The 12,645-nt window shown below is 35.8% G+C and overlaps 1 protein-coding gene across 1 annotated transcript in view; it reads right to left on the bottom strand.

Annotated features, from left to right (window-relative positions):
• Positions 1–12,645, bottom strand: part of RNF17 (ring finger protein 17) — a 44,519-nt gene that overhangs the window by 19,947 nt on the left and 11,927 nt on the right. Inside the window, exons 12-22 of the mRNA XM_071735159.1 lie at positions 11,351–11,628; positions 10,362–10,445; positions 8,311–8,472; positions 7,261–7,450; positions 6,657–6,822; positions 5,379–5,569; positions 4,171–4,309; positions 3,564–3,717; positions 2,662–2,777; positions 1,898–2,018; positions 1,110–1,224 (exon numbers count right to left, since the gene is read on the bottom strand). Coding sequence (XP_071591260.1) covers positions 1,110–1,224; positions 1,898–2,018; positions 2,662–2,777; positions 3,564–3,717; positions 4,171–4,309; positions 5,379–5,569; positions 6,657–6,822; positions 7,261–7,450; positions 8,311–8,472; positions 10,362–10,445; positions 11,351–11,628 — 1,716 coding nt within the window. The remainder of the gene's footprint in view (positions 1–1,109; positions 1,225–1,897; positions 2,019–2,661; positions 2,778–3,563; positions 3,718–4,170; positions 4,310–5,378; positions 5,570–6,656; positions 6,823–7,260; positions 7,451–8,310; positions 8,473–10,361; positions 10,446–11,350; positions 11,629–12,645) is intronic.

The following is a 12,645-nucleotide window of genomic DNA, read 5'->3' as shown; positions in this document are numbered from 1 at the left end:
TCAATGGAAGAATAATGATTGTTTTTCGTGACTACAGCCTATGGATTATCTTTTTAAAAACACAAGAAATTAAATGCTGCAGTGTCATCTCCTTATCAGCTTCTTTTCCCCCTGCAGGCTTCCCAACTCTACTGTCTGTCACTCTCACAGTTGGTTAGCTGAGTACTTGTTAACTAGCAATAGACTCTCCAACTACGTAACTTACCTTAGGTGAAGGTTAAACACACAAAAGTGGTATTTCTTTTCTTACTACAAAGGAATGGCAACTGGCTTGTACCAGGAAAGGCATGGCCAGCAGCAGAAGGGAAGTGTTTGTGCCTCTGTACTCTGGTGAGGCTGCAGCTCAGTGTTGTGTTCAGTTCTGGGGCCCTCACTACAAGGAGGGCCTTGAGGTGCTGGAATGTGTCCAGAGGAGAGTTACACCAAGCTGGTGAGGGGCCTAGAGAACAAATCATGAGGAATGGCAGAGGGAACTGGACATGCTTAGTTTGGAGGAGGCTGAAGAGAGACCTCATTGCCCTCTACAAGTACCTGAAAGGAGGTTGCAGAGAGGTGGCTGCTGGCCACCAGAGTGGTCAGGCAGTGGCATGGCCTGCCCATGGAGGTGGTTGAGTCACCATCCCTGGAAATACTTAAGAAACATGAAGATGTGGCACTTCAAGGCTTACTCTGGTGGCCGAGATTGTAAGGGTTTGCCTTGTGGTTTTGGTTTTGTTTGTTTGTTTCTTTTGGGTTTTTTTTGCTTGTTGAGTGCGGTTTCGGTTACACTTGGTGATCTCAGAGGTCCTTTCCAACCATGACTATTCTGATTCTATGATTCATGATAAGCAGTTTAGGAAGATACAGAACTCAAGCACATCACAAGATACAGAATTTCATCTCCAACTTTTGAATCAATTTCAATGAATTATGTTTGTCAAGATTTAGTTTCAGAATTCAGCTATGCCAAACTGAGGCGTTATACACAGTAACTTCAGCTGACGAATGTGATTTGTAATTAATTTAATTTATCACAAAGGCAGTAAATTCCAGACATACTAAAGGCAGTAATTTTATTAAAATAAATGCAGTATTTCCAAATACTTTAAAATTATTCACAGTTTATTTACCCATGTATGAAGGATGCAAGGTCTTCCTTAACTAGCTGGCAATTAATACTAGAGCTTCTTTCACAAACAGCAGAGGGGTCAAAAAGTTCAACAGATAAGATGTTATCTATAATTTCTGTGAATAAATAACAAACAATTACTTTTCATCACTAACGGTACAAGGACTATTTATGGTTTTGGAGACACAGCAAATGGCACTAAGGAACAGAGTTTAGTAAAATTAAATTTGATTTAAAAAATAATGGCTTCTGAATTTCATCAGTATGTAGAGGCTTAGCTTAGTGCACATATACACATTTAACTTTAAACACATCAAGAATTACAAAATACTTTTGTAGAGAGAAACCAACTCCTAAATGTAATTTCATTTACTAGATGGGTTCCAAACCAGCATTCCACAGGTGTGGAAAAATAACTAGCTGCATAATAACAATAAATAATATTGAGAAAAATCCTATTAAAGCATACATGTGTTTTCTTAATTTTTATTTTTTGCAGTTTTTTACAGCAGCAGCAATCACACTCCCAGGTACTGCTAGTACTTTTGAAAACAAGCTGATCTTATTAAACCAGGATATTGACATCATGCAAGGTAGGCATGGTCCATTAGAGAAGACGTAAGCAGAGTTTTTGCCTGTTACCTGCTATGTCTTTCCTAATAAGTTCATGCTTAAATATTCTCATTCCAATCCCAAGTATGAACATAAGCTTTTCCAATAAATACTATTCTACATTTCAGTTGAATTAGTAATATTTCAATATAAATTAATGCATTCTTGGTAACTTACCAACAACTGAACACAGCATAAGTCTCTCTTCAGTCATTTCTTCAAATCTTTCCTTGGCTTTTCTGCTCCACTCATTTGCCCCTTTATAAGGCTCAATGCAAGCCAGCCTGCACCTGATTGCCTGAAGAACAACTCTAATTAGGTACCTACATTGCAGACAAATCACAGCCTTTGCTTTGCACTCAGGCAGGACAACAAGGCAGCACGACCTTGACTTCTGGTTCCACGCTACCATTATCTGATTTAACATGATTTAGCCCCCCTCCCTGCTGGCATGAACCTCAAATTTGGATGCATTCTTGCTGAAATAGGAGCTTCTCTTTGCCTCTCCTCTATGGTTAGGCATAGAAGTGGCTGCAGAGATCAGGGAAGACTGCTGCAGAGGTGATAAAGAAAGCCTTCAACCTGTTTTACTCATCATGATGTAATAACCCACACTCAAAGCATTTAAGATTAACACATTGTAGGAATCTGGAGGAGACACCAGAGTACTCCATTACCTATGACAGAAAATTCCTTGCAGATTTTGCAATATTGCAAAAAAATATTGCAATCTGCAATATTGCAGATTTTTGAAAGGTATTAATTAGGAGACATACAATTAAGAATTTAACAGGTGCGTCCAGAAGTCATATCATAAGCTCATGTGAAAAGGAACTTGCTTAACATTTTATTTACTTCAGAATATTAACAGCCTTCTCTTTCCCCTTCTATCCTCTGAGATTCTATTAATTTTGAGTATTTAATCCAGACAAATAACTTACCTTTTCTGGAAAGCTCAGAAACTCCTTTTTTACTCTGCGGATGTCTGCAAGAGGTAACTTAGCAACATTGCCAAAATCAACATATTTTACCAATACTTCTTCATGACTTGGCAGCCCTTAAAAAAAAACAAACCAAAAAAACCAAACCATCAAGCTATTAAAACAAAAACTGACTATCTGATACAGGTTAAAGCACAAGCATTTCAGAGCAAAATATACCACTTCAGAGCAAAATACACCATCATTATTTTCATTAGCATGGAATGAAATGCCCCATTTTCAAGTGTTCTATAATCCAATTCAAAAAATACATTATTTAAGAGTCAGTTCATTTGAGTTCCTGAAATGACACTTAGCATTTTGTTTCCTTTCCACCTAATCTCTTTCTGAGACACTGGCACATTAAATACATGTCAAGCAGACATGTCAGCATGCAGGCACCCTACACTGCCTGCACTGGCAAGACAGGGCTTGGCACAAGTACACCCTTCTGAGCCCTTTATAATTACTATGGGGTATTATTAACCCACACTAGTTACACTCAGAGGTTGTTAACCTACACTAGTTATCCTCAGAAGTTGGCAATAGTATACAAATTGATAGTTCAAACTTGCAATAGCAAGAGACACACTAATTAAAAAATATGCAGTAGAATTTCAATGATATATAAAAATTAAATACACGATTTCTCTGTATTAAAATATGTATAAAACACACCATTAATAGCACAGGAATATAGCATTAATTAGTACTATTAACTTTATGAACCTTCCTGTTGGTACAGGCATGTCTAGTAATAATAATGGCTGTTGGTTACAACTCATATGCTCTGTGGGATTCTGACCTAGTACCATACCTGATGATGAAGCCTAGCATTAGAGTGAAAAGAACCAATACTTCACCTATAATCTGTGCTCTGTACCAATTCCCATCTTCCTGTTTTGCCATACAGGCTTGGCCTTCTACTGGGCAGATAATTTCCAAGTTTTCCCCATACTCATGTTTATATACCTCCTGAATTTTCTTTGGAAGATCTGAACAATCCAGGCTCTCTCTCTAGCAAAAACAAAAACATAAGTAACACCAGGAGTTCTTTTTTTTTTTAAATGGTATTTTTGCTCTTTTAAGGGACATTTGTTACAGCAGTGTACTTCCTAGCCTTCACCCTCAAAAATTAAAAAGTGGCTATGAACACAAAGTAGATTGAAGAGTGAATTAACAGTTGCTTATTGACACATTCAATCACCATTCTTACAGTAAACCACTAGATAATCACACAGGAACTAACCATGTAACAAAACTGAGAAAAAAGTGTTAACTTTCTAAGAATTCCTAGAATTAATCCAGTACTGTAGAAATTAATTTAATTCTAGGAAACCTAAAACTAGTCAAAAGTGACAGAAGTCAACAGAAATTGTAGCTTATTTAATGTGGACTACAAATACCTCAACTTTTTGAGAGATTGTTTTTGAAGAGTTTTATTTAGGTAGACATTATTTCTAAACTTACCAACTGGAGATAGAAATCACTTGGACTATTAATGTGGCAAGCTACAACAAAGACTTCTTCTGTTTCTTGTGGAATCTTGGGTGGTTTATATTGCAAGATTATATTTTTTTCTAACTGACTGGGCAGCTGTGATCTAAACCTAAGGTAAATGAAATAAAAATTTGAATAAATTATGTCAAAATTAAGAAGGAACACTTTTATATTCAAATGTAAAATTTGCCATTAAAAATGCAAAATGATCTTATAAAAATAACTTGAGTCATGCTTGTACAAATAGCCTGAGCTTTCCTCCTTGCAGCTGGTGCAGCCAATTCTCTCCAATGCTTCTCTGGTTGCAAATATATCATATGAAGAATGATGTATTGCAGCTGGGTTCCTAAAGATTTTGTTATTTGGGATGCAATAGCATGTATTTTAATTGTAAAAAACTAAAGATAAATAAAAGGCTAGAATCCACTACATGGACAAAACCGTTTTCTTTTATATGTTCTTTTCTCACGTATCAGGAAAAGAAATTACCTGAGGAATACAGATACAGTAAAAAATTATGTCCCACTGTTCTTACCACCATAAGTAGTTGAACTTGAATATAAACAAAGATCTCTTTCTGTGTGCAGCAAAAGGAACTATAATTTCCTATAGATTTGCATGGCACAAACAGAACCAGAACACAGAACCTGAGCATTTTGGTATCTCCTGCCTCTTCCACTGCTCCCTCTAAAGCAGCTCTCCTCTGCTCTAATGCCAATATCAAATTCCCCCTTATCTCCAGTTATTTCCCATTTGTTGTGCCATATCCATTGTGTCCCGTGGCTGGCTGAGATGTGCTGACTAACCTGTCACTGCCTACCAGCCAAATCAAACAAATAAAAGGCTGATTTCTGTACCTTTTTCTGTCAGTAACAAGACACTAAGGGCTTCTCCTTTCACCCTCTTGTTACTCAACTTTGTACAGAAATACAGTAATTTTCTAAAATAAATTTAATTATCCAAATAAAGCCCTGATGAGTGCTGATGAATATAGTATGCTACAGTGCTTTTATGAGGATGAAAAAAAGGAAACCAGGAGATAAAACTGAAGATTAATGCATCACACATGATAATACATCAAACACCACAAAAACAATCTGCTGGGCCAACTTCACTTTTTAAGTATAATGCTGTTATAATTTCTGGCAGAAAAGCATAAAGTAAAGGAAAAGACATACCTTGCCAGGTCTAAGAAAACTAGGGCATCCGTGAGAGACACTGGCATGTTGTTGTTTATGCTATTAAATGGAGGTTTTTTCAAATCCACAATGAGAACACCATCCTCTTCTCTAAATACCGTCATGAGAACAACTTTATTATTTACCATTAATAAAAATTTTGTCTTTGCTTCCTCTTCCCAACCTACACTCTGTGTTAGGAAGAAAGAAAGTTACTGAAGATGTCAGAGAATATTAAAACAAAAAATACAAAAAACTCAAAACAAAACAAACAAAAAAAAGCAAGGAAGTGAGTATAAATGCATCTAAACAGATGAAATACTGTTCGACTCTTTAGTCCTTAGCCAGGACAGCACTACAGAGTATTTGGTCCATTTATGTGTTCTTCCTCTCCACAACATTCTTCTTGTCTACTTAAAAAAAGCCTAAATTTATTGTCATGTTAATGCATTTCTCATTTGATACTGGAAATCTGTGCTTTTTAGGTGTGAAAAAAAATGAATGCACATGCAAGGAAGGCATTTTACCCACACCTGTGAAAATTGTTCCAGATCTGTCCTATTTAAAGTTATTTCAGACAACATTAGACTGGTAAAAAAAATACAAAACTAATGAGCAGTTATACTATCAGAAATGCACTACGTGTAGCTCATTACCATGTGAATGTTGTAAAAATAAAGAAAGCATAATAAAAAGTAAATATTGAAACAAATGATGTTGCAATATACAACCTCATGCTACCGGAATACAGACTGACAGTTTTTGATTTATTTGTTGCTATGCTGAAAGAGAACAAATAGCATTTTTCAATATGCAGGAAAAAAAAAATATCTTGGGTAACAAAAAACAATTCCTGAAAAGATTCTCCTAAAAATTCTGAAGCCATTTATTTGGTTTTGAGGAATTTTGAAAGTTATTACTTGCGTTGTTATCAGACAGTCATGAAATAAGAGTATCAGTTCTATAATTTGTTTTTAAATTTGACAAAAGAACATGTCCACAGTAAGAGCAGTGAGATTTACACCGGAAGCTTTTTAAGACAGACTGTTGTTTTCTTTCCCATGAAAGCAATGCAACCCTTTTTAGATAAGATTATTGAACTTTAAAAAAAAAAAGAAAGAGTAATAAAACATGCTCTTTATTCCTTGTGAGTTTCCTTTTGTTTCTGCTGGAATAATGTAATTGCACATCATGTATTTAAGTTCTCTAATATTAATCTTAGGAATAATAATAATAATTTTAAAATCTCATTAAATAGCACAAATAGCTTTTACTTACTGCATTTTTTGGAACAATATCCTTCAATGAACACCGTACTGCTAAAGGAGGAACAGTTGCAATTTCTGCCTCAATATGCTGATCAGGCTTCTTTACAAACAAATTAATGTCATCTGTTTCAATAGTCTGCACAGTACTTAGTTCAGGTCTTTCAGTGGGAGTGTATCTGTTGTTAACAGGAATAGATGCAGTACTGGTTAAAAACAAAAGCAAAAAAACCCCAACTCCAAATAAACCCCTAAACTCCCAGACTTAAAATAAAAGTTTTTATTGCAGTAATTGGCATAGTGTCATGTCTCTGAAACAAAACCAGAAAAATCCAACAAAAAGGCATTTTTTAAAAAAAGAACATTAAGTATATGGTCTCTTTAGCAATACAAGTCTAAGTTAAACATTTGAATCCATGAAGAGTTTGTGCACTTGTGTACTTACAAACACTGCCACTTTTCCTGTGGGAGATACATACACACAGAACAGTGTCATTTGGTTATCTGGCTACCTGCTCATGAGAACCTGATGGAGGACCTGTTTCTCAGGTGAGATCCTCTTGAATAACAACAGTCAAGGACAACAACTGTAGACAAAAACCTCTCTGCAAACATACCCTGAGAAAACTAGAGCTATAGAGGTTCCAAAATCAATCAGGAATACTTCCAGTAGTGCAAGATCACCAACTTTGTATCTTCCTGTACCACAACTCTTCCTCTCACTTTTACTATTCAGGGGAATCAGTTCAGTGATAGTTCCACGGCACCACGTACCAGTTTCCTTACTTTTGATTAAAGTTCTAGCACCTATCGGGGAGCAAATAAAAAAAACAAAACAGAAAGACTAAATTCAGTATTTGTAGCTATTTCACACTAGAAATATTACTACAGTTCTTCATAGTGTTCCATTGTTGCCAAACAATGTGAGTGCGTAGTGTTCCAAACAGAGAGTAAAGTGCTTCTGCTAAAATAAAGACTCAAAACCACTAAAAATCTTGTCTCAGTAGCCACCTGGATTTTTCTCCCCCATTTTGTTTCTGGTTCTTTAGGTTAGGTGTTTGGCTTCTATCGAGATGTAATTTCTGTGAAGTTGAGGGCTCTTATGTATTTTTTACCACTTTTCTTAACACATTCTAAAAGTAACATTGTCAATGTGTGCACTAGAAAATAATTTTAAGAATTTAGAAATGCATTATTATATTTTGTTTTTACTACCAAAATGGTTTCTACTCAGTTAGTGAAATTAAAAAAAAAAAAAAAAGAAAATAAAAATCACATATCCACTTATATCCACTTAAATAAAGTGTTGTTTGCATAGAGAAAGCTGATTTACTTAAGTAAGGAAAGAACTAGACTAGTAATTAAAATCTGTATACTGGAAAAGAACAATACATTTAATGCTGGAAAACAAGTTTTGACGCTTTTTTATTTCTACCACTTGCATTTATCTCATTTAATAGAATTCTACTGAACAATGTGTACAGTATTTCTCTAAAAGCATAAACTGTAAATTGCAGAACATACAGGGATTATGTTACCATGTGAAAAAAGGGCGGGTAAAGGAGGGGGGTAGATGATGGAGTAAAAGGGAAAAAAAATTACACTAAGGAAGAGATCTCAAGACAATATTTTAAGCTAATGTAGACCTTTAGCAATTAATTATTTACCTATTTCCAAAACATCTGAAGGCAAGAGATATGAACTGTTATTATGACAAAAGGTTTTCAGTTTCTTCTCCAAATCCTTTGCTTCTTTCTTCCGTGAGCATCTCTGAACATAGAAGTGGCATGGGTTTATAACATGCCTTACAAACACAAGCTCTGCTGAACCTGAGTTTGACATAAAACAAGTTATCAAACACTCTCAAAGTGACTCCCAACTGATATCATCAGGCATGTGATTAGATTTATGTTGCATTAATCATTATTACATTACCTCAAATAGCTTTTCATCTTGCAAATCTGCTCACACTTATTTCAAACTAGTTACCCTGTTTGCTTTCTGATTAAACCCAGTCTTTGGAACTACCTCTCTTTGGCTACTTTACAAACAAAAGTCTTCTGTCTCTCAAAAGGTTGTATGACTGCTTCCAAAGTCCTAGGTTGAATTTAAGTAGTTAAGTCAGACTCCTATCTATATCCACCTATTTAATGTAGAAATAGATAGGAAACAGGAAAGAGATGTCTTTAAACTGAGAATATTTCTCAAACTAAAAGCAATCAAAAAATCCCAACAAACCACATGAAGTTTAGCAAGTATTATTTGTCTGATAACTAACCCAACTAGCAGGAGAAAATTAAAAACTTGTTACATCAAACCTCCAATTATGCTTCCCATAATTTAAAATAATAAAAAAAAAAATCACTACAGCACAAGATACATATTTTAGCATATTACTGAAAAAACAATCACACCAAATAACTCTATGATCATGTCACCCTTAAGATTTTGTTGTCTCGTGTATTCATGAACGATACTCCAAGTGTCTGGAAAAGCTTAAATACTGCACAACTGTAACAGCTGTGAAGCACACACTACACTACACTACACTACACTACACTACACTACACTACACTACACTACACTACACTAACTGCAGTACAAGCATTAGAGAATTTCTCTGCTATTTATTTCCACAGAATTTGTTACAGAACTTAAATGCTCAAATTCCCTGCTGCACTGTTAAGTCACATTAAGAGCAGCCAGTGAATTCACTAGTTATTGGACAAGGAATTGTCAGGGGAGAGCACATTTACATGATTCTGAGGTTAGAAAAAGAACACAAAACAAAGAAAAAAATAATAAAACCAAAAAAAACAAGACCACAAAAATCAAACAAAACCAAAGCAATTTCCTTAATCTTTTTTCATTGCTAATATTATTCTGTGTCCATCTTTTTAAAGCAGTATTTTCCGCATCTGCTTCTTCCTTGGTCAGCTCCTTAGGTCTGTTTCTTTCTTTCCCAATACTGCAATCTCTCCTCTCATATTTTTATTACCACTTATACTCAACAATGCACAAATCTCAAAGAACTGCCTAAAAAATTACTGGTTGAAGTAATTAATTCGTCAAATTACTCTCAGTTTCATACCTTTATCTGCTCACTCATAATGAAGAAAACCAAAACACAAGGGGAAGGGAGAGAAGTTCAAAGTTCAGTATATACACTGATGACCTAAGTCAAGGGGTCTCACAGGGTTAACAGCAAGGACTGATAACATTATGTCAAATACCTGCCAGCTGTTGGGAAACACTGCCAGTGGGGAGTTTCTAAAAGCTGCTTGGCACCCCTGCTATCACATTTTCCATCTAAGTAGTTGTATGTCAAATCTTAAATATGGCAAATCTTAAATAATATCTTAAATAAAGATTTGCAAATCTTTACATTAGCGAGGACAGAAGACCAGAGAGGACTTTTGCTGAGCAAAACTGCTGGTGTTAAGACTGACATCTGCAGTGTAAGCACCTCCCAGACTAGGTTTAACTGGAAGAAAAGCAATTCAGGTGCCCCAGGTCTGTTCTTACATGTGAACAAATGCATGCCAACTAGGGACTGCCAGGAGATCTCCTAGTACATTCCTGTTCTCAGCTAGAATGTTAACATATGTGTGCAACTCTCCCAACAAATTTCACTGTCTGCCCTCACTGAGGGAGGACACTCACTGTTTAGAGGATGGAACACTTCTAGTAAACTGATCCCGACAGGAAAACCACTAACCAGCTTTGTGTTGAAAAGGTGTTGCCTTCTTGAAGACTTTCTCCCTCTGTTCATCAGCATGGTATTCTGTGGGAAACTCTGCTTCTTGTTTGAGCGGAAAAGTTTAATGAATTAGGTTAGTTAAGTATTTATACATACTCAGTAAAACAGCAAATACAGAAAAGAGGAATTATGTGTATTTTAAGGGTATGGCTTTGCAGTTTGAAGGAATTTTGTTCTAACAAGAAGTCCAATGGGATTCTGGAATATGCTATTTTAGACAGCTGTGTCTCCGCTCAGAACTTCACTTTCCTGCACCACCCCTGGACCCTCTCCCTCATCTTCCTCCAGCATTACTAAATATAGGGATTTTCTAAGTATGCTGGGGACATTAAACACTCCAAAGTTAAGCATCTTATATATACTGTGGAATGTATCCAAATGGAATTTCCATGTTTGAACTTGTTCCTAATGCCTTCAGCCTGATCCCTGACCCCTTCCTAGACACCAGACTTCCTGCAGTATAATACTGACTTTCAGTACTGCAGGGCCCACGAGTGGATACAGGACTCCAGACTGAGTCTCCCAACAGCCTAACAGAGGGGAAGGATCACTTCCTGGACCTGTTAGCTACACCTCTTACTCATACAGTCCAGGAAAAACTGGGTGAAGATTCACGAAGCCAAAGGAACTGCCAGGAAAGCATTGTCCAGGAGCCAAAGTCAGAAACTTTGAGAAGGGCTGCAATAACTAAGAGTCAAAGAGAATCATCCAGACAGACACAAGAACTTATGACGCCTCTTTGAGAGAAGTTAAAGAGAAAATTGTCACTAAACTAAGCTGAAAGAGGAAAAAAACAAACAACTCAAAGGAAGCTCAAAGGAAGCCAAACTGAAATACAAACATCACTAAATTTGTATGAGCTAACTACAAAAACACATTATGATACAAAACATAAAAATCATGGTCATTAATGTAGCATCAATAGCATCAGCTATTGAGCAACTTACTTCTTAGGTTATCTTCAAATATTTCTTCTATTATAACATCAGGGCTAGATGAAGATTTGGGTAGAGCAGGAGGAATACTCTGATGATATACCGTGGGAAGGGTTTCTTGCACCTGTGCCTTTTTCACTTCTTTGAGAACACCAGGTTTATTTGCAGGATCCTTGATTTTCCCTTCTCTGCTACGTTCTGGAAATATATCCTCTACAGGTGATTGATTATTGCAGCCTGGCATTTTCTCTTTGTCATCATGGACAAGAGTGTGTTGTCCGTAATCCTCACTGTATTTCAGAAAATAATTATTTGGAGGCAAATTAATATAATTCAATCTATTTTCAAAAAAGCACACCAGTCAAAGCAGTGGTTTTATTGAGAACATAGCACTATGTTAAGAAAGCACTTCATAAGAGCTTTTTTTTGAATACCAAGACCACAGACACAGTAACATGGTTTCTGAAACCTACACAGAAATGGTACATATTCCTAGGTACAGCTCAGTACAAGAGCTGCCCCTGCTTAAATGATCAGAGACCACAGGTTCAAATGCAAAGTATGTGGAAAAAAAAAATGTTAAAAATGTAAAAGTTAATTCCTGTTAAAAACAGAAGGCATGTAAAATACTTTTGTTTTAACAGCTACACTTCATTGTAATCTGCAGGGTTTTCAAGTATTACAATATGCAGTAAGCTTTTTTTAACATTTCTAATACTAACTAAAATGGCCCTAGAAGGAACTCCATTCCATTTGCTGAAGTTTCTGTCAAAGACTGCAGGGAAATTAAATGAAGGGGACTAAAAACAAGGAAAAAAAGGCCAATTACAATTTTTATAAGTTAAGTCAGTTTTTATTCTGATTAAAGTTCATCTGCTTTTTGCATTTGACACAATCAGTATTTAGACTGTGAAGTGCAAATATTATAAGTTGCTGTTGATTTTTAAAGATATACTTGACACTTATATGAAGTAATATTCACACGCTGGAATTAAATATCTCTGTGTACTATGAAAATGTAGATGTGATGCTTAGGGACAGGGTTTAGTGGTGGACTTGGCAGTCTAAGCTTTAGAGCTAGACTCTTAGGACCTTAATGGTCTTTTCTAAACTAAGTGATTCTAAGACTGAATCATTAAATGCCAGCCACAACTGCAAAAACACACAGCATAAAACAAATCTTGATAAGTTGAGTTACAGGGTGAAATATAGTTGTGTGAAATAAAAGGGAAAAAGAAATGCCAAACACTGACTGGATTAACTGGAATGGTGACTGAAACACCAGCATCTGAAGTTTTGCTTCATTT

The sequence above is a fragment of the Heliangelus exortis genome, chromosome 1 (genome assembly GCF_036169615.1).
Source record: "Heliangelus exortis chromosome 1, bHelExo1.hap1, whole genome shotgun sequence".
Lineage (NCBI taxonomy): Eukaryota > Metazoa > Chordata > Aves > Apodiformes > Trochilidae > Heliangelus > Heliangelus exortis.
Note: the sequence above shows the minus strand (reverse complement) of the source record. Positions and strands in the feature narration are given on the sequence as shown.